Raw genomic sequence first — 27256 nt, 5'->3', positions numbered from 1 at the left:
AGGCATATGAAATCAACAACTTTCCCTCATTAATAACATTACTCTTACAATGTCACATGGAAAACCACGAAAAACAAATTGGGATGGTCAGATGGGAATTGTTCCAACATCGTACTGAATATGACTTCAGTGGATTACCACTGCACCAACTCACTCATTGTCAAATGCAGCCATCCCACCTTTGCACAGGTGTTTCAGTATCTATAAAATGTAATGGTATTTAAATTGCAAGGAGCATGAGTAATTATACACACATCCAGAATTGATTATTTTCCATTGAAATATGAGAATTGTGTTAGCAGTGAGGTTTGTTTTTATGATTCAGTCTTTACAGTGTAGATGTTTGAGGAAGGTATGTTAACACTTGCAGACTCACTGCTGCCATTTATTGGAGTCTCTGCATCAGATTCTTTCTTACTTAGTATTGCCTTTGGTGTCATAGGGTGTGGTCTCCAAAATTTCTCACTGAAGACTTTGCATCATTTTTTACAGTACTTTCTTTCCAGTATCGACCTCAGAGGTGCACTTACATTAAACACCCTTATTTGTTGGATATATTGTAATCAATTCCACAGCCTTTCCTAGAGCTCGCTGTAGTACCATGGGAGTACTTTTCTGATGTCTTAACACATGTGCTATTACCATGGCCCTCCTCCTAGTCACTGTTCTTCACAAACCCCTTTTCCTGACAATACTGCAGTGGATCTTCCCATTTCTTATCTTACATGTGAAGCACCTGTGGTAGTATACTTGAAGATAGAGACAAATGCGTAACAAACACTGGGAATCATATTGCTTTAAATGTGTTTGTTGTTTCAGCATTAAATATACTTTGGTTCACGATTATTTTTTCCTCTGCAAACAGGAGTGAGTTATTTTACACTGGATGGTTGCATGAGCAATCTGCTCTAGATGGTGCATGATATTCCCAGGTTGTGCTGCTGATTCACATTTTTCATAGATTGCTTTGTATCCATATACAATTATTATGCATCTGAACTTTTGAAAATTGTAGCAGCCCATGGAATTCAGGATATAGGCTCATATTATGAAACTGATATACCACAGTTCGACTGTCAATGGTAAGAATGAAAGATATCATTTTATTCCAGGTTTCTGTTTACCTGTATTAAGGTACTGTGCACCACAATAATTATCCTTCTTATGTTCTCACATCCACAAGATCTCTGCACATCGAAATACTTCTCCTAAATTTGAAAGTATTGCACAGTTCTTCCCATCACACATCTTTCTGAGGACAGTAGTAGTATTTTGAGATGTGGTTGATCCAAATAAAAGGGTTCCATTTTGTATTTTTTAATTCCCAGAAAGGCCCTCTGAACCATTCTGAATATAAAAACTGTTTCAGATAACCAATTATATGCCTTTCTAAGCAAAAATATTTTTCTATTTATTCATCCGGGCACCATTTTATAATGATTTAAGATTTGTCATTACAATACAATGAAAATAAATAGCACAAAAATATGCATACACACAGAAAACATAAGTATCCTTTTATGAGCATAGGACAGGTGGTTGGCATTGGCTTTGATGAAGGAACAATTCCAGCATTTGCCTAAAGTGATTTAGCAAAACCACAGAAAAGCTTCAAGTGGACAAAAGTATGGAAACAACACAAACAGAACACACTACCATGCCCAACACAGGGTAGGAAAACCACTGGCATTCAAAACGGCACCCAGTTGCCTCTGAATGGAGAAATACAGGTCCTGTATGGTTTTCGAGGGAATCGTACACCATTCTTTCTGCAAAACAGTGGTAAGATCAGGTGAAGACGATGCAGGTGGATAACTATTGTGTAGCCCTCTCTCCAAAGTAGACCACAAAGGCTCAATAATATAGAGATCTCGTGACTGTGGTAGTCAGCGGAGATGCCACAAGTCATCCCTGTGCTCACAAAACCAGTGCTGGACACTGCAAGCTGTGTGAACAGTGGCCCTGACATCTTGGAACACAGCATCATCACTGGGAACCAACATTGTACCATGGGATGTATCCAATCACCCAAAATGGTCACATAATCCTTGACAGTATTATGAGTTGGTTGGTTGGTTGGTTGATTGGTGTTGAAGGTACCAAACAGCAAGGTCAGCAGTCTCTTGTTTCAAATGTGGCCCAATCAGAAAATTTGACATCTCAGAAAAGTCAGTACGATAAAAGGGAAAAGGTTAAAAATCGTAAAAGTGCAGTCGTGTCATCAATGGTAAAAACAGAATGAGAGAAGTCAGCAAGAGAGCAACCTCAAGACTATGCTAGAGTCAGGACATATCCCACCTCTGAAGCAGTAGAGGCAAGACCACTTGCTATGTAAATGCGTTCAACTGCTAGAACGTAGATGCGCATATGGGAAAGAGAGACTAACGAATTCTAAAAAGTGGTAAAAACAGAGTAAAAGAGAAAGAAAAGAGGATCTCGGCCAAGGAGGGGAGTCGGGAACCTCCAAACACAGCTTACAGTGGGAGACACCTCAAACCTCACTGCCCTGCCCCAACACCAGAGTGAGATTAAAAACCTTAAAACTGAGAATAAAAACCACTTTCACGGAGGAAACAGAGAACCAGTTCGACCATCCGAGAATCGTCAGCTAACGTTAAAGGTAAAGTGCGGGGAAGTCTGTACTTAGTATGCAGAGCCGAAAGAAGGGGGCATTCCACCAAAATGTGGGCTACTGACTGGAAGGCTCCACAACCACAAAGTGGGAGTGGCGCAAAAGAAAACCATGGGTCAGCCTGGTATGGCTGATGCGGAGACGACACAGGGTGGTTGAGGCCTTTCGGGAGAGGCGGAAGGAAGAACACCAGGGGACTGGTGTCACCTTAACCACATGAATTTTATTAGACAGGGAGGTAGCCTCCCAAGAGTTGGCCCATGATTGTGCGAAGTGGGATTTGATGTGAAGCTGTAAATCTGCTGAAGGAGGGGTTACAGAGAAGGGGGGTACGTGACTGCTCCCCCAGCCAAATGATCAGCAAGCTCATTACCTAGGATACCCACATGGCCAGGGACCCAAAGGAAGTCAACAGAACAAGCAGCACGGGGAAGATCAGCGAGATGGTCATGGATGGCCAAGACCAAGGGATGGCGAGAAAAACACCAGTCAACAGCCAGAAGGCCACTCATTGAGTCTGTACATAACAAAATGCGGTTGTGTTGGGACTGTTTAATAAAGGTAAGGGCCTGGGAAATTGCCATCAATTCTGCAGTAAACACCCCACATGTAGGTGGCAGGAGATGATTTTCTGTGCCAACAGAGGACGTGAAGGCGTATCCCACATGATTGGCAGATTTAGAGTCATCGGTGTAAAAAACAACAGCATCCCGAAACTCCCATAACATTCGGCGGAAGGAACAACGGAACACCATTGGGGAAATGGTATCTTTTGGACCTCGGCGGAGATCCATCCGAATTTGGGGCCGAGGAACTAACCAAGGTGGGGTATTGGGGAGGGAGCGTGGGAGACAGGACAAAGAAGGAAGCTGAAAATCACGGCGAAGAGACGCAAGGCGGAGTCCAACCGGTAAACTCGCCCAAGGGCAGGAATCAGGTGGGTTACGTCCATGGTCTGTGAACAGAATAGAATAGGAAGGATGAGTGAGGGAGGAACGGACAGCAATTGCGTAAGAAACCAGAAGCTGGGACTGCCGAACAGAAAGGGGGGGGGGGGGGGGGGATCCCAGCTTCAACCAGGAGACTATCAACAGGGCTAGTAGGGAAGGCACCACGATGGGGGACCAGATCCAGGAGGTGCAGTGTAGAAGGAGCAGCCGAACCATAAACTTGACAACCATAGTCTAAGTGAGACAGCACTAAACCCGGATAAAGGCGGAGAAGGATGGAGCAGTCCGCACCCCAAGAGGTTTGGGCAAGGAAGTGAAGGACATTGAGATTACGGAAACATCCTACCTTCAGAAGTCTGGTATGAGACAGCCAAGTGAGCTTGTTGTCAAAAAGAAGACCCAGGAAACGAAACTGTGGGACCACAGGTAATCATTGTCCATCGAGATAGAGCTCCAGATCGGGGTGGATCATAGTACAGAGACAGAAGTGGACCACCCGCGATTTTAAAGGAGAGAATTGAAACCCCTGTGAGAGGGTACATGCAGAAGCAGGCCGTATAGCTCCCTGGAGCTGCCGCTCTGCTGAGGCCATTGAAGAGGAACTATTGGGATGCCATTCTCCTGGGTCCGTGGAGAACTAAAAACAGCACCAACCCGAACCCTGAATGACCGGTGGAACAGGAACTGGTGGATAAAATTCTGGAGTGAGACCCGAAGACCCCAATCATGAACTGTAAGAAAGTTGTGATGGCGCCAAGCCGTATCGTAGGCCTTGCGAAGCTCAAAAAATACTGCAACCAAATGGTGGTGCTGGGAAAAAGCCAGCCGAACTGCGCATGCCAAGCGAAGTAAATGATCGATCGGAGAGCGTCCCTCTCTGAAGACACACTGGTAAGGGGACAATATATCCCGAGATTCGAGGTATCAATTGAGCCGACGGGCTACCATCTGTTCAAGTAACCTGCAAACAATATTTGTAAGACTAATTGGCCGATAGCTTTTGACAAACAGGGGGTTCTTACCAGGCTTAAGGACAGGACCCACGATGCTCTCCTTCCACTGAGAAGGGAAGTCACCCTAGAGCCAAATATTGTTAAACACCCAGAGATGTTGCCGTTGTGGAACACTGAGATGTTGAAGCAGTTGGTTATGAATGGAGTCTGGGCCAGGGGCTGTATCATGAGAAGAAGAAAGTGTGGAAAGAAATTCTCATTCAGTAAATGGTACGTTGTAAGATTCTGACTGGCAAGGGGTAAAATACCCGGAAGCTTCAGCCCGCTGTTTCTGGTGAAGGAAAGTAGCTGGACAGGAGGCTGATGCTGTTGCAAAATGGGTCGCAAGATGTTCCGCGAGAATCAATGGCTCCGTGCAAAGGCCATCCAGGAGGTGAAGGCCCGGGAGGGTAGACTGCCGATGGCAACCTTGGAGAGAACAAAGTGTAGCCCATACCCTTGACATAGGGACAGTAGAACCAAGGGAAGAAACAAAACTTTCCCAACACATCCATTTGCTCTGTTTGATTAAGCAACGGGCTTTAGTGTGAAGGCGTTTAAAGGTAATAAGGTTGGCAACGGATGGGTGCCTCTTAAGGTGTTGCAAAGCTCTATGGCAATCACGGATGGCAATGGCAATGGCCGGCGGTGAAATGGTCCAGATGAGCACGGTACAGCAAGGCTAGCAATGCGAACAATTGCGTCAGACACGTCACTTAGGATGTCATCAATACAAACCGACAAAGAGGAAGAAAACACGGCCTGTGCAGTGTATATCGACGCATTGGAAAAACCAACATGGTAACCTGTCCATCGGGGAGTGGGAAGGGAGCACAAGAATCAATGGGAAATGGTCACTGTCACAAAGGTTGTCATGTGGCGACCAGTGTAATGAAGGGAGGAGGGAGGGAGAGGAAACAGAAAGATCAATGGCAGAAAAGGTACCATGACCGGCACTGAAATGAGTAGAGGAGCCATCATTAATAAGGCACAAGTCGTGGTCTGCAAGAAACTGGTCTACGAGAAGACCTTGTCTAGATGGAAATGCACTGCCCCACAAGGGATGATGAGCATTGAAATCCCCGAGGAGGAGGAAGGGAGGAGGAAGTTGCTGAAGAAGGGCAGTTAAGGCAACAAGTGTAAGAGTCCGGTCAGGAGGGAGATGTTGTTATTGTTGTTGTTGTTGTGGTCTTCAGTCCTGAGACTGGTTTGATGCAGCTCTCCATGCTACTCTATCCTGTGCAAGCTTCTTCATCTCCCAGTACCTACTGCAACCTACATCCTTCTGAATCTGCTTAGTGTATTGATCTCTTGGTCTCCCTCTACGATTTTTACCCTCCACGCTGCCCTCCAATGCTAAATTTGTGATCCCTTGATGCCTCAAAACATGTCCTACCAACCGATCCCTTCTTCTAGTCAAGTTGTGCCACAAACTTCTCTTCTCCCCAATCCTATTCAATACCTCCTCATTAGTTACGTGATCTACCCACCTTATCTTCAGCATTCTTCAGTAGCACCACATTTCGAAAGCTTCTATTCTCTTCTTGTCCAAACTGCTTGTCGTCCATGTTTCACTTCCATACATGGCTATACTCCATACAAATACTTTCAGAAACGACTTCCTGACACTTAAATCTATACTCGATGTTAACAAATTTCTTTTCTTCAGTAACGCTTTCCTTGCCATTGCCAGTCTACATTTTATATCCTCTCTACTTCGACCATCATCAGTTATTTTACTCCCTAAATAGCAAAACTCCTTTACTACTTTAAGTGTCTCATTTCCTAATCTAATTCCCTCAGCATCACCTGACTTAATTCGACTACATTCCATTATCCTCGTTTTGCTTTTGTTGATGTTCATCTTATATCCTCCCTTCAAGACACTGTCCATTCCGTTCAACTGATCTTCCAAGTCCTTTGCTGTCTCTGACAGAATTACAATGTCATCGGCGAACCTCAAAGTTTTTATTTCTTCTCCATGGATTTTAATACCTACTCCGAATTTTTCTTCTGTTTCCTTTACTGCTTGCTCAATATACAGATTGAATAACATCAGGGAGAGGCTACAACCCTGTCTCACTCCTTTCCCAACCACTGCTTCCCTTTCATGCCCCTCGACTCTTATAACTGCCATCTGGTTTCTGTACAAATTGTAAATAGCCTTTCGCTCCCTGTAGTTTACCCCTGCCACCTTCAGAATTTGAAAGAGTATTCCAGTTAACGTTGTCAAAAGCTTTCTCTAAGTCTACAAATGCTAAAAACGTAGGTTTGCCTTTTCTTAATCTTTCTCCTAAGATAAGTCGTAAGGTTAGTATTGCCTCACGTGTTCCAACATTTCTACGGAATCCAAACTGATCTTCCCCGAGGTCCGCTTCCACCAGTTTTTTCATTCGTCTGTAAAGAATTTGCGTTAGTATTTTGCAGCTGTGACTTATTAAACTGATAGTTCGGTAATTTTCACATCTGTCAACACCTGCTTTCTTTGGGATTGGAATTATTATATTCTTCTTGAAGTCTGTGGGTATTTCACCTGTCTCATACATCTTGCTCACCAGATGGTAGTTTTGTCATGACTGACTCTCCCAAGGCCATCAGTAGTTCTAATGGAATGTTGTCTACTCCCGGGGCCTTGTTTCGACTCAGGTCTTTCAGTGCTCTGTCAAACTCTTCACGCAGTATCTTATCTCCCATTTCATCTTCATCTACATCCTCTTCCATTTCCAGAATATTGTCCTCAAGTACATCGCCCTTGTATAAACCCTCTATATACTCCTTCCACCTTTCTGCCTTCCCTTCTTTGCTTAGAACTGGGTTGCCATCTGAGCTCTTGATATTCATACGAGTGGTTCTATTCTCTCCAAAGGCCTCTTTAATTTTCCTGTAGGCAGTATCTATCTTACCCCTAGTGAGACAAGCCTCTACATCCTTACATTTGTCCTCTAGCCATCCCTGCTTAGCCATTTTGCACTTCCTGTCGATCTCATTTTTGAGACGTTTGTATTCCTTTTTGCCTGCTTCATTTACTGCATTTTTATATTTTCTCCTTTCATCAATTAAATTCAATATTTCTTCTGTTACCCAAGGATTTCTATTAGCCCTCGTCTTTTTACCTACTTGATCCTCTGCTGCCTTCACTACTTCATCCCTCAGAGCTACCCATTCTTCTTCTACTGTATTTCTTTCCCCAATTCCTGTCAATTGTTCCCTTATGCTCTCCCTGAAACTCTGTACCACCTCTGGTTCTTTCAGTTTATCCAGGTCCCATCTCCTTAAATTCCCGCCTTTTTGCAGTTTCTTCAGTTTCAATCTGCAGTTCATAACCAATAGATTGTGGTCAGAGTCCACATCTGCCCCTGGAAATGTCTTACAATTTAAAACCTGGTTCCTAAATCTCTGTCTTACCATTATGTAATCTATCTGATACCTTTTAGTATCTCCAGGATTCTTCCAGGTATACAACCTTCTTTCATGATTCTTGAACCAAGTGTTAGCTATGATTAAGTTATGCTCTGTGCAAAATCCTACAAGGCGGCTTCCTCTTTCATTTCTTCCCCCCAATCCATATTCACCTACTATGTTTCCTTCTCTCCCTTTTCCTACTGACGAATTCCAGTCACCCATGACTATTAAATTTTCGTCTCCCTTCACTACCTGAATAATTTCTTTTATCTCGTCATACATTTCATCAATTTCTTCATCATCTGCAGAGCTAGTTGGCATATAAACTTGTACTACTGTAGTAGGCATGGGCTTTGTGTCTATCTTGGCCACAATAATGCGTTCACTATGCTGTTTGTAGTAGCTAACCCGCACTCCTATTTTTTTATTCATTATTAAACCTACTCCTGCATTACCCCTATTTGATTTTGTATTTATAACCCTGTAATCACCTGACCAAAAGTCTTGCTCCTCCTGCCACCGAACTTCACTAATTCCCACTATATCTAACTTTAACCTATCCATTTCCCTTTTTAAATTTTCTAACCTACCTGCCCGATTAAGGGATCTGACATTCCACGCTCCAAGAAGTAGAATGCCAGTTTTCTTTCTCCTGATAACGACGTCCTCTTGAGTAGTCCCCGCCCGGAGATCGGAATAGGGGACTTTTATACCTCCGGAATATTTTACCCAAGAGGACGCCATCATCATTTAACCATACAGTAAAGCTGCATGTCCTCGGGAAAAATTACGGCTGTAGTTTCCCCTTGCTTTCAGCCGTTCGCAGTACCAGCACAGCAAGGCCGTTTTGGTTAATGTTACAAGGCCAGATCAGTCAATCATCCAGACTGTTGCCCCTGCAACTACTGAATAGGCTACTGCCCCTCTTCAGGAACCACATGTTTGTCTGGCCTCTCAACAGATACCCCTCCATTGTGGTTGCACCTACGGTACGGCCATCTGTATGGCTGAGGCACGCAAGCCTCTCCACCAATCGCAAGGTCCATGGTTCATGGGGGGGAGAAGGGAGATAAAGTTTGCAAATCGTGATCTCAGAGTCCAGGTGGACCCTAACAGCAGCCGCTTCCAATGTAGTTTGAAGAGGAATCCACATGTTAGCAACGTCCGTATGGACCTATCTACGAACGCCACCAGAGGCCCACAGGGGGGTGACCCGATTTCGACAGAAAACACGGAACCCACAGAGGTTTGGTGAGTGATCATCAGTAAAATTAGATTCTTGCAGAAACACACAAGCTGCAGAGTATGACGAAACAAGGGGTTTCAACTCCAGAAGGTGACGGTAATATCCATTACAATTCCATAGGATAACCACAGAATGATGATTCAAATGGGGGTTGAACAAGCTAAAGCCAGTCATGCCGCCGGGTCACCACCCGTCACCGACACGTAGGGGGCAACATCCCTGAACAATATGTCAGGATCAGGTTGCGAAGGCGGGGATGGGACCTCTGGTGACACCAGAGGTTCCTTGTCCCGGGACTTATGTTTCTTCTTCTTTTCTGTTTGAGATCAAGGAGAGCTGTGTGGCATAAAGGAGCCAGCTGCAGCAAGATCAGGAACAGGAAGAGATCGGGCGACCTGGGGGCCCACAGACTGTGGTTCACGCGGTCGTCGTTTGGCAGCAGACCTTTGGCCTGGAAGGGGTACCCCGGGAGGGGCGCCCTTGACTGTTGACTGGCAGACGCTGAAGAAGTGGGACACTTCTCCAGCTGGGGAGGGGGAGCGGCGCCCGGAGGAGAGGGTGTGGGAGCTGCAGGGGAGGGGGGGGGGGGGGGGGAGGAGAGGGGTTCAGGACTGGGGTCAGGAAGGGGGAGGAAGGGGTGAAGATGTAACTAAAGCATAACTAGACATCACGGACACAGGGTGAAGATGTGCATATTTCTTACGAGCCTCAGTGTAGGTTAAACGATCAAGGGACTTATACTCCTGTACCTCCTTTCTTCCTTATAAACTGGGCAATCTGGTGAATGTGGAGATTGATTGCCATGACAATTAACACACACAGGAGGGAGAACACAGGAACTCCCCTCATGGAGTGGACGTCCACAGTCACCACGGAGAGGGGCCTGCGAACAGCAGGAAGACGTGTCCAAAACCCAAGCACTTAAAACACCGCATAGGTGGTGGGATGTACGGCTTCACATCACATCGATAAACCATAATCTTTACTTTCTCAGTGAGGGTATCCCCTTCAAAGGCCAGGATAAAGGCACCAGTATCAATGTGATTGTCCTTCGGACCCTTCTGAACATGCCGAACAAAGTGAACACCCCGCCGTCCGAGATTGTACCGAAGTTCCTCATCAGTTTGAAGGATGAGGTCCCTGTGAAAAATTACACCTTGAACCATATTTAGAGACTGATAGGCCGGGGGGGGGGGGGGGTGTAATGGACACAGGAATTTTGCCAAGATGGTTACAGGCACGAAGGGCTGCAGACTGGGCAGCTGAAGCAGTTTTGATCAACAATGAACCCGACCGCCTCTTGCTCAGAGAGTCCACTTCGCCAAACTTTTCTTCAATGTGTTCCACAAAAAATAAAGGTTTGGTACTGGTGAAAGTATCCCCATCAGTCCTGGTGCAAACCAGATATTAGGGGAAAGGTTTCGCCCCTAGCCGATGAGCCTGACCCTCCTCCCAGGGAGTAGCCATGGAAGGGCAGGCCGAAGCGGCAGGAGAAGCAGCACTAAAAGCATCAGTTCCACACATAGAGACGGCTGCAGAAGAATGGCCAGAGTTCTGGACCCGTATGCATTTCATTTGCATAACATCCACCCTGATACCGCCCACTCCGATCAGGGGCTCTCCCCATGGGTGCCACCCAGCCACAGAAAGGAACGTCTGGCATGGCGGCCATTGCTGGGAATTCCGATACACCAGGACGACAAGCAACCACTCCTAGGCTTACATGAGGTGGTCACAGGTCAGGTATCAGAAGTGTGATCCCTGTGTGTTCTGGGGTCTCAACCAAAAGAGTACATAGTGACCCCACCACTCTGGCTGGCTACTGTGCTGGCTATGCACCCTAGCATCAGACAACGACGTGAAAGAAACGGTGGAATGAACTAGGAGGGCACACGTCGGAGACACTAGGTAAGGTGCTCTTCCCTAAATGGCTCACACTACAGAATAGAAATTTAGTAATCGAGGTCAAACCCCAGAGGGGGACCAGGGAATGACAAAAGAATGATGTGATTACGCAACAAAACCAAATTGCAAAACCAACAGAACCAGGAGGATAGTGGGGCCAACATAAACAAGGAAACCAAGAGAGGGAGAGGTGAGGCAAAGGGGAAGGAGCTAGGAGAGGAAAGGAGCGGAAATGCAGCCCTGGAAAGACAGAAGGCTGCAATAGCTCGGGACCCCGTGCTCGCCACCCACGTACTCACGAAATAACCGTGAGCCCCCTGGGGGGAGTATTTACAAAGTACCATGAGGAAATCTAAGGTAGTGGAACAGCTAAACTTTGAATCAATGTTTCACATGATTTATTATTTTTAATTACAACAAGGGGGTAGGCGAAGATAAGTGATCAGTTTTTATTGTAATAAGTAATAACACATTCACTCTTAATCATACACACACAGGAACATCTGCACAGTTATGTTTTAGGACTTTGGCACCATGTTTTTCTGTTAAGGCCCTTTGCATAACTGATGACGGATTTTTGAATTCCAGCTTACCCATCATTCCCTGCGCAGTGTGTTTTGTGCGTGTGACAGTCATTTCTGCAGTGACTTTTGGAGCTGCTGTCCTCTTTATTTTTCATCACAATCCTCTTCAGTGACCATCATCATGAACATTCAGTACATAATTTTGATCTGCTTTGTGACTTAATGGATATTTTTCTGCTTTCCCTGTACATGGTAAAAATCTTCAATACGGTGCCTGTTGAAACAGCAAACACGTTGGCTACCTTGGTTACGGAAGCATCCACCACATGAGCACCAACTACTTGTCCACATTCAAATTTGCTTATCTCTGATACAATTCTAAAAACTTATTGGTTCCTATTTTGAACTTCAATTACATTTGAATTTGTGAGTGTTGCAAAACTCTCTCTGAACCAGTTGCATTACTCTTCACCAGTGGTTCACATTGTCTATATAGCCTTTTTTAAAAGTAAATCCTATGATGTTCCACAAGAACTAAGAGAAATACATGTTCAGTTTTGCAGAATCCCATAAATCGGAGCGAGTCTAGTAAACTGAGGTGTGGCAAGGGCTTGCAGTCTTTTGACACTGTTTCCGTCACATTGGAGACTGAGTAACGAATTCTGTTATACAAGGGTTGAAAGAGTTTCTATTTGAAGCTTGTATTCATGTTTAGAAGCCCAAGAAGAAATGATTATACTCTCTCCCAGATTCTTGAATGTTATAAAAATTGAGGAATGAACATAATCATAATGTAAGCAGTACTGCCGACATATACCATTTCCCTCCTTTTCTATAAGGGGCAGTCAAATGAAAATGAGACAGATGGGAAAAATTAAGTAAACTGAATCATACTTCAAAAGTAATCACCGTAACTGTTAATACACTTATTCCATTTTGAGACAAGAGAGTGAACGCTGTCATGGAAAAATGTTTGCAGTTGCCTACGCAACCATAATTATATCCAGGAGTGCATGTCTTCATCCTAAGCAATTCAACAGCCATGAATGTCTTTCTTCTGGTCTCCAAAAATATGGAAACTTCATGGGGAGAGATCAGGACTGTAAGGAGGATGAGTAAGGTCTTCTCAGCGAAACCTCTGCAGTGTACTCTGAACAGCCTTGGCAACATGGGGCCTGTCCATGCTGCAGATGGTTCACTGGCAAGCCCTTACACAGCCTCAGGGGGTGGGCCTGCATGTTGTCGAGACTGTTTTGAGAATGGTGCAGAAGTTTTGCTGGCAAGCCATTGCACATCCTCCATACAGTCCTGCCTCTTCCCAAGCGGTTTCCATATTTTATGGCGCCCAGAACAGAGATATTTGTGACCGTTGATTTGCTTCAGATAAAGAGGTGCACACCTGGATACAATCATAATTACATTGGCAAATGCAAACATTTTTCCACAAAGGCATTGACTGTCACAGTAGGATACATCTATTACCAGTTACGGCAATTAATTTTGAAACAACAAACAGTTTATTCACCTTTATTTTGTCTGTCTTGTTTTCAGTTGACTGTCCCTTTGGTCATTCCATGTCAGTTCAACCAGGGGCTCCAGCTCATAGTCTCAGATTTGACTGAAATCCAGTACATTAATTCTACCGTGTGTGGAACACACTCGTGTACAAAGTATTAGTTTCCCCTGCCAATTAGTTCCAGAATTATGACCTGTGAAAGAAGGTGGTGTGATGCGGAAATTGCAACCCGCATCTGGCAATCTATCTTCAGACCCAACTTCAGATCTTAATAACTTTGGAACTATTCCACACAGTCCAGTGAAATTTCTACAACCCAGTAACATCCAGTTAGAGAACACACTCCATGAATCAAAACACCAACATATTTCTGAAAAGAAAAGAAAAAATCCAAATTGTTGTTTAAAAAATGTAATATGTTAAAAGGTACATATTGTAGGTGCCCTCTATGCCAAATATAATTCACTCAAAAAGGGTATAAATTTTTTGTGGTAAGCTTAATGTGGCCTAAACACACACAGAACTCATCATGCCCACATCAGTCACAAAAACTGACTTACATGCTCACAAAAATACAAAAAATTGAAAAATTACCTGAAAAACATGGATTTTTGAAGTGTGGTAGCACAAAAGGGACAAGTGGTATGTAAGCCAAATTTCACACACTGTATAAGTAACCATACTGATATATATCTCAAAAGTTCAGCATGTTATTGCAAGACATTTGTGTACAATCGAAGTTGACAGATGTATTTGGTGATGTGGCCATTGTTCCACAACACAATTTTGTAAAAACATATTGTTCTGCCTCTTCTTATCCTCTCCCACAACTATTTAATCACTAAGCAACAACATATAGACAGATTAACACAACCTATCATTAATGTTTACTGCACCTTAACTGCTAAAAACCAGTCGATTGCCCTTTGAACAGAAGTTCTCCCACACTTAAGCTACTGCACTCTGTACATTGAGTGGCAAATTGTACTGTCTTCCTGACACTGTGGTAGGAACTGTAACTGTCATAAGAATATGTTCAAAAGGAATCCAACACCTGTCTGCCAAACGCGGCCAATGAAATGATCTTGCTGGTCCCATGAAGTTCACAAATACATCACCTTCTGCTTCACAGCACTCTGCAACGCATCCTAAGTACCATTTGTCATCATAAAATAAAATAGCAATAACATAGCAACCTGGTTGTATGTTGCTGCTTTTGCTTCTGAATCCTGAATCAGACACACTGTGAAGACAGATGTTGTGCATGAACCTATAGTTATAACTGGACAATCTGCTCATCTGCACATTGTCAGAGTCCACTGGAGAGAAGTGATGATGGCTCCTTGTGCCTGCAACAGTTTTAACGTGTTCTAGTCTGCTTTCTAGCAACTCTTCAACTGATTTCACCTCATCTTTTGAAACATAGAATGATTGTATGCCAGAGATATTTTTCTGTACCCACGTAAATAATTGAAGAGGTGTTAGAATGTGACCATCTGCAGGGTGCTGCAGACTAGCTCGTGATGTCATGCGCTTCATGGTAGCACCAATACCACCACATACATTTTTCCATGATTTGTAAAAAATTCCATTCTGCGTGAATCTGAAAATCATGGTAATGCATGCATAAATTTTTGAGATTTTTACAGTTTTTGTGCTGACTAGCTGCCCCATCACTGAGGTATTTCGCAAAATGTATGTGAGGCAGCTTGTTTTTCACATATGCCATGACAGTGTGAATGTGAGCATGAACTGCAATGGCATCATGAATTAAATAGTCACTAAAAACGCACAGGTTCATGACAGGCATCACCTGATTCACCTCTATAGTAAATCGCAAATGGCTGGAGAGTTGCTTGACTGTTGTCCCAATGATATCCTTGGATGTCATCTTGAACTATAAATGCATAATTTTCAGAAAAGTCTAGTATTACTATAATTTTATCTTGTTTCAAATTATCCTTACAAAACTGGAGATAAGCCGATAGTGCTGTTGCTGTGAAGCTGTGTGTGGTCAATTTGTCAGTTTTTTGACAACACATTTCAACAAAATCTTCCACTGTACTTTGATTTGTTTCAAGACTTGTGTGACCCATGTGTGTCCATTGTTTATAAGAAACAAGTTCATCGTCATCCATAAGGAGTTCACCATACAGTTTGTTTTTCATGTGTTTCGCAAGATTTGCCTTACCAGGACACTTTTCACACCTGTGTATCATGCACTGGTAGGAACTGATGTCACACACTAGCAGCTTCATTGCACCTTTGTAATCCTGACCAGAATCCTTTATAGCAGCAAACATCAGCTTAGCATTTTGATGGGTCTCACATACACAAACATTGTGGGTGCCCCTTGCACTTACAGGCACAACCCATTTTGGCCGAAGATTGAAAAAAAGATGATAAACCTACTTTGGTATTCGGATACTTTTTCTTGAATTCTACATATAGTTCTGACATGTTTCATAGCAACAGTCATTTTAGCTTACATAGTCTTTTTTTTTTCAGGCATTATTCGGCTGTAGCCATTATTTTCATAAAACTCTGACACTACCACCTTTATTTCTGAACTCAATTGCTTACCCTGAGCCTGCTGAAGTTGTGGAAGCACTCCTTGGGTTGCTTTTATTTTTCTAGCTTGCTTTACCATATATGTAGAAACATTGAATTCCTTTGCAGTGTAGTCAATAGACCAGCTGGAAAGTGCAAGGGTAAGAATAGCTACTTTTTTCTGGCGTGTGGATATGGCACATTTTTCTTTCAAATCATGCACAATTTTGTGCAAATCAGAGCATTCCTGGCATGATTTCTGTTCCTTTGGAGCAGATAGTTCTTCCTCTTCCACCATTAGTGTGTCAGCTATTTTGTGTTTTAATTCCATTTGAGCTTCTTGTAGTTTTCTTCTACCATAGCTGGGCCTGTCTCGTTTCCCAACTTTGTGTCTTCATGGGAGACAAACCATGAGCAGTCACTGAAGTATTTAATTGCTCATCTGCTGTGGTTGTAGGTGGCTGATACTCTTCGTCACTATCATGTAAATTATCAGAATATTCTTCATTTTTTAGCAGTATAACACACTTGGAACATAACTTTTGTCCTGGTTTCATGTTAAGTCCCATGAACTGATTCACTTTCAATACTGATTTTACATCAATTTCTCTGAGGTTACACTTCACTGTCTCCTTATGATTCCAAAATGGATCAAATCAACTTCTTAGTAGGAAAGAATATTTATCCAGAAACACTTTCATATGATGATAACAAACACTAAAGTTTCCTGGAACTGTACTTCTTGTGCCCGCAGGGTGTATCCCAGATCTCCATAGCAACAAATCTTGGTCCGATTCATCCAGATCATATAGTACAAAGCGAATGCCACATTTGGTTCCATATGTTGTTTTATGACATTCAGACACTTGAGCTCTACCAATACTGCAACTTGTTTGAACAAAAGCACCAATAGTACACTCTTCTGCCTCCATACTGACTTCCACAACAGTACTGACCAGTCTGAACTAGAATCTTAAAAACATGACTAACCTGTAATTGTTGCTCGTTTCCTTTGTTGTTCCTTCCTAACAATGACTCATTCTGTCCCTGAAAACTACCATTGTTTAACTTTCTGTGCTGTCTGCATCATCACTATTACTTGCTAAATCGTGTTAAAAGAAACGTAACCAAATACATCTCTGTCAACTTTTATTGTACACAAATGCCTTGCAATAACAAGTTGAAATTTTGCCATATATTATATTATGGTCACTTATGCAGTGTTTGAAATTTGGTTTGGATATCACTTGTCCCTTTTGCACTACCACACTTAGAAAATCCATGTTTTTCAGGTAATTTTTCAAATTTTTGTATTTTTGTGTGCATGTAACTCAGTTTTTGTGACTGATATGGGCAAGATGAGTTCTGTGTGGGTTTAGGTCACATGAAGCGTACCACAAAAAAATTATATCCTTTTTGAGTGAATTATATTTGGCATAGAGGGCACCTATAATATGTACCTTTTAACGTATTACATTTTTTTGGAATTTTTTATTTTCCCTCAGAAATATGTTGTTGGTGTTCTGATTCATAGAGTGTGTTTTCTAAGTGGATGTTACTGGGTTGTAAAAATTTCACTGGACTGTGCGGAATAGTTCCAAAGTTACTAAGAGCTGAAGTGGGTCTGAAGATAGATTGCCAGATGAGGGTTGCCATTTCCGGATCACACCATCTTCTTTCACAAGCCATAATTCTGGAACTAATTGGCAGGGGAATTGTGTACATGAATGTTCCACACTTGGTAGCATTGGTGTGCTGCATTTCAGCCAAATATGAGACCAACAGCTAGAACATTTTCTCAGATTAGTTGAATTGACATGGAATGACCCCCTTATTAGCTCTGTGGGACCACTGGCACCACAGTGAACCAGTACCTAGTCTTCACTGAACAAAAACAGTGCCAACCACATGCACATGTCGTCGTAACATAGTGTCATGGAATTTTAGTACGAACTGTACATCAAATCTCAAACACTGAGTACTATATAATAGCAAATGGTCGAAACTGATGTGTGAAACTCTTGTACAAATTACAAAGATTTATCAAGAAACCTTGTCGCAATTACAACCTCAAAAATGAAATGCACCTTTTTTAAGCTATTGGTATCAGGTTCTAAAAGACTTGCACGAGGTGACTGGTCGACCCAACTGGAGGCCCTAGCCACACGCACATTTTATTACATTACTGCCCTGTGTTCAATGAGTTAAGGCCACAACTTCTTTTGAACAGGGAAATGCTGTTAACTACAAATCTGCAGGTAGATTTGTTATTTAGACAGTATTAGAATTCTACCCCTGAAATTCATCTTATGTCACTTTCATGAATTGACACAATAGATCTTTGTGATGGCTCATTATTTAGTTCAGAATACATTTTGGAAACACACAAAGCTGTCCTGGAATTTGATATTATAGGATATAGCAGAATAAAAGTAGAAGTAGAGAACTTCAAAGTTTCATTTGTAGCAATGGCAGTACTCCTAAATGTTTAACATAATGCTAATGTGATTTGATTATAATATGAACACTGTTCTAATCTGCTAAGTATCTTTTGACAACTCTGATAATTTTCAAGTACATGCACCTCTAAGAGTGAGCCTTTGCCTTCTGCTGATATCTGGAGTAGAGACATTTTATTCGTCATAGAATTATTCTGCATTCATAGAAGCGATTGTGATTCAGCCAAGTTACATGCTTAATGTTGCTAAACATGAGAGGAGTACTTTGGCTTTAGTAACTGCTATGTAACATGGGTTTGTTTTTGGTGTGGACAGAAACGGAAGAAGAAAATCTTTGCAGGCCACTGGAAAAACAGTCCCCCCCTCCCCCCCAAATATTTGCTATTTCCCCTGATGTTTCCTCATACAGCCCTTACTAAATACCAGAAAGGGACCATTATGACACCGTGTTACAGGGACTCCAGTACTTCCCAGGAAATTCAAAGACTGAAAGAAAGCAAAGGAAGATTGATTTTTAATGTTCCACCAACATCAGGGCCATTAGAGACTGAGCACAAGATCGGATTGTGTTAAGGATGGTGAAGGAAATCAGCTGTGCCCTTTGAAAGAACCATTCCAAAATTTACCTGGAGGATTTAGGGAAATCACGGAAAACCTAAAGCTTAATGGCCAGAGGTGGATTTGAACTGTCATCCTCCAAAATGTGAGTCCGCTGCAGTAAGCAGTGTGCCACCTCAGTCGGTATGAAAGAAAGCAGGGGAATGCCATTTGTAATAGGACCAAGCTTAGTAAAACACTGTAGCACTTAAACCATTCTTTGGATTGATGACAGCTTTATATACAAAACAGGTAGGAATTTAATCTACTTTAGATTAGCTTATCTACAACCTTGCAGAATGGCTGTCTGCATCTGCTTGTAAACGGAAAAAACATGTACTTTTCAAAGAGCTCTACTAATCTACGAGGTCTCATTCTATGACAAACATTAAACATTTGTCAGTTTCAATTATCTATGAAATAATTTAATTTTTACATAAACACTTGCTTTGTTGAAGATAGAAATGGTAGAACAAACCTTCATTTCTGCTGGCGTTACATTCTTTCCTGTTGCTGTCATAAATGCCAATGGACAGTAATTATAAACAAAAGCATGTCTGAAGAACCTGTGTGGATTCAAACATATGCTTTTGAAGAAGTTCCAGAACTTCCAACCACTAAGTTCTCTTCTCTTACAGCTGAAACCCAGCACAGGTCTTTTAGGGCATTGTTTAGACGGGCATCTAACTTCCCCACTAATACCTAACCAGTCTCTCACTATCGTCACTTCACCAAATGGTACCTGAAAAGTTAAACGAAATGAACTAATCTTAATGTTCAATGTAACACTTTATAAATAGAACGTCTTCAGTACTTGAAAAGTGTCATCTCTCCCATTAAGAGGAGCGATGGGGAAAGGGGGTGGGTCGAACGACTCACCCCAGTTTGCGACATACCCCATGGTCCAGGATTCATACCAAGAAATAAAATTTGCTTTTGTGATTGGCAGAATTTATTTACAAATTGAGCATGGACATCAAAAGCGTAGTCCACAGGATTATAAATGTATTCGATTGGTGCCGAGAATGGTAATTCTGATAGCCTATTAGCTAATTCCTGGTGTATACTCAGTAACTTCTCTGGTACTGTGCTGTATGAATGGATAAGTTCATTATTCTTCGCCGTTTGTTGAAACTCGTGTTTTTCGTGAATTACTGGTAAAAACAAATTTTCGGTCTCCGCTCTTGAACTGCCGCAGTCGTGCATGTCAAGGATACGTAGAGGCAGCGAGCGGCAGAAAATCTTTTGCGAATTAACAGAGTATAGGAATCTGTATAAAGCCCAATTCTTGTTAGACTTATTCAGCCAACCGTTCAATGTCTAGCTCACGAAAGTACCACGGAAACATTTACGTCCTCAAACTTTCTCTTAAAACCACGAAGGCACCGTCACTACTGTTTAACATTGAATCCACTTCGGTGAAACCACCTGCACCACCTCAAAAACAAACACTGCAATTGACAGCGCTAATCGGGAAAATACAAAGATATTGCTGACAGCAAGTAATCTTTGGTTGTCGTTTCCTACAACCATAAAGATTACCGACTTTTACTACCGGTAAAGTGTTTGAAATTGGTTAGTGAATATATAAATAACATTACTCGTCGCCTTTTTGAAATTATAAAATATGATTTGCATTCAATATTATTTTTGTTAGTACACAGATCGGATATTACTTCCTCAAAGGATTTAGAAAAGAGTGTCAACAATGAAACACGTCGGTCATTGTTCACATCTCTTCATATGTTCCAAAAAGCTTTAGCAAAACATACTTTAATTTGTCTGGAAAAATGCCCTGAATCAGTGATGCAGTACATATTGTGAATGGGCAGTACTTATTGTGAGAGAACGTGTGTTTGAGAAATACCGCCAATCAACATTAGTTTTTATTTTTAAGATAATTTATAATGTAATTTAGGAACTACGTTTAAGTCACAGATCACTAAATCTTATGGAAGTTGCTGATCATACAGCGTTGACTGTTTTGTAGATCTTATTAGTCCATTAGTCTTTCTCCACTTTAAAATTACTGCTAAGTAATATTATGAAAATTGGTAATCTCCTTGTTATTATTGTATTAATGTGAATTAAAAGTCTGTCGAGAGCATGATACTATTTTTCACTTATCCAGCAGCTACAGGAGTCTCTTTCAGAGCGCACTAAGATTCCCAAATACTTCATCTACCGATACTGACAGACTAAAGACAAGTGGGAGCTCTAAAAGAATGCTTAATACACTCAACAAATCTTGCTTACACGACTTATTCTATAACATCTCTTAACAAAAAACAATTAAGAAACAGCAAAAATATTTGGAACATCTAAAAAAATCTTTTAAATATTACTGTAAAGTATTTTATTTTATTTTATTTTATGTGATTTTTATTTGGTCCTCTTAAATCACATTCTATACAAATCTGTACTTAACGTAGAACAACTCAGATGAATACAATAGTATACAGGCAAAAAGAAGAAAAACAGTATTGTAAACAATATAAATACAAGATAAACAATATTAAATTCAAGGTTTCAAGAAAAACAACAGTACTGCAGACAGTACATATACAAGTTATACATTATTACACACACTGTCATACAAATTAAAACATTTATAACAAAAAAGATCTTATTCAAATCTTATTGCCCTAGAAATTCATTTAAATTATATACAGTCTGGATTATGAGGAAGTTCCCCACTAGGGTAGCCAATTGCTCACAAACAGCCATTGATAATATCTTTATAGAAAAGTTCAATGAACAAAATTATATTACAAAACCAATAGTCAATGGCCTCTCACACCATGACATGCAGTTCCTTCTGTTAAATGTTAATACTGAACAGGATATTAAATCTGTTAAATCTGAGCTCAAGAGCGTAATCAATAAGCCAAAAATTGATTATTTTAGGACACTCCTCAGAGACATTCACTGGACTGATGTTTACAGTGCTCATGGCATGAATGAAAAATATAACACTTTTGCTAATAAAGTGCTTACCATATTCGAACGCTGTTTTCCCCCAAAACTTACCAAGGTTAGAGCAAAGCCTACAAAGAAGTCATGGATTACTTAAGGAATAGGGGTATCTTGTAAAACAAAAAGAAAACTGTATCTGTCAATCTGAAACAGTTCCAATGTTGATGCTACAGCACATTACAAGAAAGACTGCAAAATATTAAAGACTGTAATACAGACATCAAAGCAAATATATTACAAGGAAAAGATAGTCATATCAGATAACAAAATAAAGACAATATAGGATATAGTGAAGGAGGAGACGGTAGAACCAGACATGAAGAGGAACAAATAGCATTAAGAGTAAATGATACATTGGTGACAGATGTGTATAGTATTGCACAACTTTTTAACAAACATTTTATAATTGTTACTGAAAAGATGGGGTTGTCAGGTTCGGTAGATGCTGCTATGGAATACCTCAGACCAGACATTTCAAGTAACTTCCATAATATGAATTTGACCCTCACTACCCCAACAGAAATACTAGTGTGTATGATGAAATATCAACAAAGTTAATTAAAAATGTGATTCTGAGCTAAGTAACATATTAAGCTATCAGTGTAGCTAGTCATTTATCAATGGAATATTTCCTGAATGGTTGAAATATGCTGAATATAAGCCACTGTTTAAGAAGGGAGATAAAGAAATAGCATTCTCAAAAATTTTAGAAAAAGTAATGAACAATCGGCTTTATAACCATCTTATTTCAAATAACATACTGTAAAAGTCACACTTTGGATTTCTAAAGGGTTCTGATACTGAGAAGGCTATCTACACTTAATGTGAAAATGTACTTAATTCATTAGACAAAAAATTGCCAGCATCTGGTATATTTTGTGATCTGCCAAAGGCATTTTACTGTGTAATTCACAATATCCTTTTAAGTAAATTAGAATATTACGGTGTTACAGGAAATGCTACAAAATGGTTCAAATCTTATACCTCTGGCAGGAAACAAAGGGTGTTATTAGGAAATAGACATGTATCAAGCTATCAGGCATCATCCAACTGGGAACTAATTACATGTGGGGTCCCACAAGGTTCCATTTTTCTTGTGTATATCAATGACCTTTCATCAGTAACATTACCAGATGACAAGTTCGTTTTGTTTGCCAATGATAAAAACATTGCAATAAATAGCAAATCCAGTCTAGTCTTAGAAATATCAGCTAATAAAATATTTGTGGACATTAATCTCTGGTTCCTAGGCAATTCTCTGTCATTGAACTTTAAAAAAAAAACACACTACATGCAGTTCAGAACTTGTAAGGGGTGTCCCACGAGTATGTGCCTAACATATGATGATACGCAGATAGAAGAAGAGGACAGTGCTAAATTCTTGGGATTACAGCTTGATAATAAACTCAACTGGGAGGAGTACACCACAGAACTGCTGAAGCATCTTAACAAATCTCTATTAGTAATGCAAATTGTGTCAGACATAGGGGATATAAAAATGAAAATGCTGGCATACTATGCTTACTTTCATTCTATAATGTCATATGGGATTATTTTTTGGGGTAATTCATCAAGCCAAGTTAAAGTTTTCCATCCACAAAAACGTGCAGTAAGAGTTGTATGTTGTGTGAACTCGATAACATCCTGCAGAAGCCTATTTAGGGAACTAGGGATACTAACTACTGCTTCCCAATGTATTTATTCCTTAATGAAATTTGTCATTAAAAATATATCACTTTTTCAAACCAACAGCTAAATTCATGGAATCAATACTAGAAATAAGAATAATCTTCACAAGGATTTAAAGTTACTTAGTCTTGTACAAAGATGTGTGCATTATTCAGGAACACACATTTTCAATAACTTGCCAGCAGCCATAAAAAGCTAAACAACCAATGAAATTCATTTTAAGAGAAGCCTAAAGGATTTATTGGTGGCTACCTCCTTCCCTCCATTGATGAATTTCTCAGTAGAGCTAACTGATTTGTGTGTGTGATATTATAACTTCTGCACAATTTCAGTGCAGTAATGTGTTCATAGTAAATATGCGTGTGTGTGTGTGTGTGTGTGTAAGTATAATCTAACTTCTGAACCATTTCAGTGCAGTAATGTGTTCATTGTAAATAAGTATTATAGTAGTTGTATTACACTTTTATTACCTTATAAATAAATAAAAAAAACTTTTTTATTTTGTGCATTAGTATTTGTAAAATGTCTCTTTCATAGCGTTCATTAAAAATTACAATCATTCCACTTCAGACTTATGGAATGGTACATTAGCTTACTTGTTTTAGTTGTAAATATTTGTCATGTGTTGTTGTTTTCCTGACATGTTCTACATCCTGGAGGACCTGCTCACTACGGATCAGTTGGTATGAAAGTAAATCTAATCTAATCTAATCTATTCATTTCATCTTGAATACATGAGTGTTGTCAATGTCCATTTTTATATTCAGTGTGAGCTTATTGTGAACGCATATTTGAGGCTGGATACCTCCATATTGAAAATAGCTGAGTCTTCGTGACGGCTTTGCCTCTGGTATGTGTTATGATTGTGGAAATCACAGTTAGTTTAGCAAAGATATTTTTGTTCTTTCAAAAACCATCAACTAGTATATGTACTGACCTGCGAGTGTCAATATCCCAGCTGTCTTGAATAGGTGCCTGCTGGATGTCCTATTTGAAATGTTTAGATTAGATTTACTTTCATTCCATTTGATCGATAGTGCGGAGGTCCTCCAGGATGTAGAACATGTCAGAAAAACAATAATACATGACAAATATTTACAACTAAAACAAATAAGCTAATGTACATTCCACAGGTCCCAAGTGGAATGATCGTCATATATTTTTTTTAAAGTGAACACTATATGAAAGGATCATTTTACAGCACTCTTTTACTAAGATCGCATTAGTACATTGAATTTAAAAATAAAAAAAATATTTTATTAATACACACATACACTCTCTCATACACACACACACACACACACACACACACACACACACACACACACACACACACACACACACAATCAGTTGGTCGTACTGAGAAATTCATCAGTGGAGAAGGAGTTGGCCGCCAATAAATCCTTTAGGCTTCTCTTAAACTGAATTTCATTGGTTGTTAAGCTTTTTATGGCTGCTGGCAAGTTATGAAAATTTATGAAAGTGTGTGTTCCTGAATAATGCACACCTTTTTGTACAAGAGTAAGTGACTTTAAATCCTTGTGAAAGATGCTACAGATCAACCTCATTGCTCGTTTTCGTATTTTCAAAACTTTTTTTACTTTTGAGCATTTCCCCAGAATATTATGTTGTATGAGATCAGAGAGTGGCAATATGCTAAATTTGACAAAATAATAGTACAATGTTTTAACATTGTAACCAAGACCACTTGTTTCTTCAAATTATTGTTTCCCTGTCAACAAAGGGCACAATAGCCCTTAGTGTAAAACTTTCTGAGCTTAGTTTCTTGAGTGCGTAGACTATATGTTCATTCCATCTTAATTTATTATTAATTTTTATTCTTAGAAATATTATGTGTGAATTTTCATTTATTGTATGGCCATTTATATCTATATCAAGGACATGAGGCTTGTTACTTGGTATCTGAAATTGCATTAAATTTGCTTTTGAGAGGTTTAATGAAAGACTGTTTGCAAACCATTTGTATAGTTGTTGAGTTATTGTTTCAGTTATAATCTACACTGAGGATTCCACAACCTTGATCAAGATATGAGCATCATCAGTAAACATTATTGTATTTGCACTGTTATTTACTGATGCTGGTAGGTCATTAAAGTACACTTGGAAGATAAGAAGAGCCTTGGGAACACCATACTTAATGGTTCTCCACTCTGATTTTACTGTTTCACCTGCACCTATTAGGGCAACTCTTTGTTTCCTGTTATGTAAATAAGATTGTAGCCAAACCAATGGTTAGTTTTTGATACTGTAGTGTGACAGTTTTTGTACTAATACATTATGTTTTACACAGTCGTGAGCTGTAGTGAGATCACAGAAAATCTCTACAGGATACCTTTTACAGTTTGGCTTATCCAGAATCTCTTTAGTGAGATTGAATATTGCCCCCTCTGTGGAGAGCCCTTCATGAAAGCCGAATTGGGAGGGTGTCAGTGAGCCACTTCGTATTATGTATTTACATAGCTTTTTGTACACTACCCTCTCAAATATTTTTGAAAGAACTGACACCAGAGAGATAAACCAAATTTGGGTATTACATGTGTCTCCTCACCATTGCGTATTGGCATCAATGTAGCATGTTTTAACCTATTAGGAAATACCCCAGTTTCCATAGACTGGCTATGTAAATAGTATAACATGTTGCTGATTAAGTCACCATCATGATCACATAGATCATTTGCTAGAGCCTGTATTTTTGCATCATAATATTGTGAAGGGCCCAGGGAAACAGTGTCAATCTTAGTCTTGCTGCAGTTATCTACCCTAGTTGGGAATGAGATGTTTAGGCGAAGTTAAAGCAAGATTCAATGTTTGTAATCGTCTATGGTTACTGTTGGTTGATTATAGGTCAATGTTAAAATCTCCACATAAAATAATCTTACTGTTGCTCTTCTAAAGTTTCTAACTGAGCAAGAAACTTTGGGATGTTTTCTACTGGTACTCTGTAGATGATTATAATTATGATGGACTGCTTTTCAGTGTAACTAAGATGGCGTCGAGTATGCAAGCAGTAGTAAATCGCACCGTAGAAAATCGTATTACGTTTAGTTTAAAGTGAATGGTCTGCCAAAACAGTGTTCATAGCGGCATCCGTTTGTGCTCTTTCTCACATATATGGATCCATCTATCGTGTATGAAGAACAGAAAAGTGATAAATCCGAATTGTGTATGTGGCTTTGTTCAGTGCAGTGGTCGAAAAAGTCCAGTCAAGATGTATGATGCTGGTACTGAAGAACTCATCTCTGATGTGCTGAAAAAAGAACTCGCTATAGCTAAAAAATATATGAATGACATCGAATCGTTAATTAATTCTTTGAATGTCGATTTTAATCCTTGTGTGAAAAATGTACAAAGTGAAAACTACAACACTCTCAAAGAAACCGTTACTGAAATTCAAACTGCTCCAATATCTGCTATAGTTACGAAAAACTCGTTTGCGCCCATTGCACAAGAGAAACACCGACAAATGAAATTATTGAGAGAAGACGAGACAAAACCAAAAGTTTGTATCTTTGCCGACAGCCATGGACGAGATTTAGCCACTATTCTTACGGATATGCAATCTAAATTTTCCGTTACTGCTACAGCAAAACCCGGGGCTCCTTTCCAGCAAATAATTAAAGATTTAAGCCCTCAAGCAAACGATGTTTGTGTAATTATTGCTGGAGCTAACGATGTTTATAAAAATGAGTCGAAAGATGCAATCACAGCATTGCGAAATGCACTGGATAGAATCTCGTCAAGAAAAACAATCGTCGTTAGGATCCCACATAGACATGACCTAATAAACAGTTCATGTG

General features: G+C 40.4%; 1 protein-coding gene across 2 annotated transcripts in view; it reads right to left on the bottom strand.

Moving 5' to 3' along the window:
• The window catches only part of LOC124545577 (single-strand selective monofunctional uracil DNA glycosylase), a 53555-nt gene extending 33320 nt beyond the window's left edge, over positions 1–20235 (bottom strand). For both annotated transcript variants that reach the window (XR_006967639.1, XM_047124527.1), the window contains exons 1-2: positions 19653–20235; positions 19252–19515 (exon numbers count right to left, since the gene is read on the bottom strand). Coding sequence is in view for 1 of the 2 variants with exons in the window: in XM_047124527.1 (XP_046980483.1) it covers positions 19252–19515; positions 19653–19979 (591 nt within the window). In the remaining variant the exon portion in view is untranslated. The remainder of the gene's footprint in view (positions 1–19251; positions 19516–19652) is intronic.
• Between the last annotated feature and the right edge of the window lie 7021 nt (positions 20236–27256).

Source organism: Schistocerca americana, chromosome 1 (genome assembly GCF_021461395.2).
Source record: "Schistocerca americana isolate TAMUIC-IGC-003095 chromosome 1, iqSchAmer2.1, whole genome shotgun sequence".
Lineage (NCBI taxonomy): Eukaryota > Metazoa > Arthropoda > Insecta > Orthoptera > Acrididae > Schistocerca > Schistocerca americana.
This window is presented reverse-complemented; position numbering and strand designations above follow the sequence as displayed.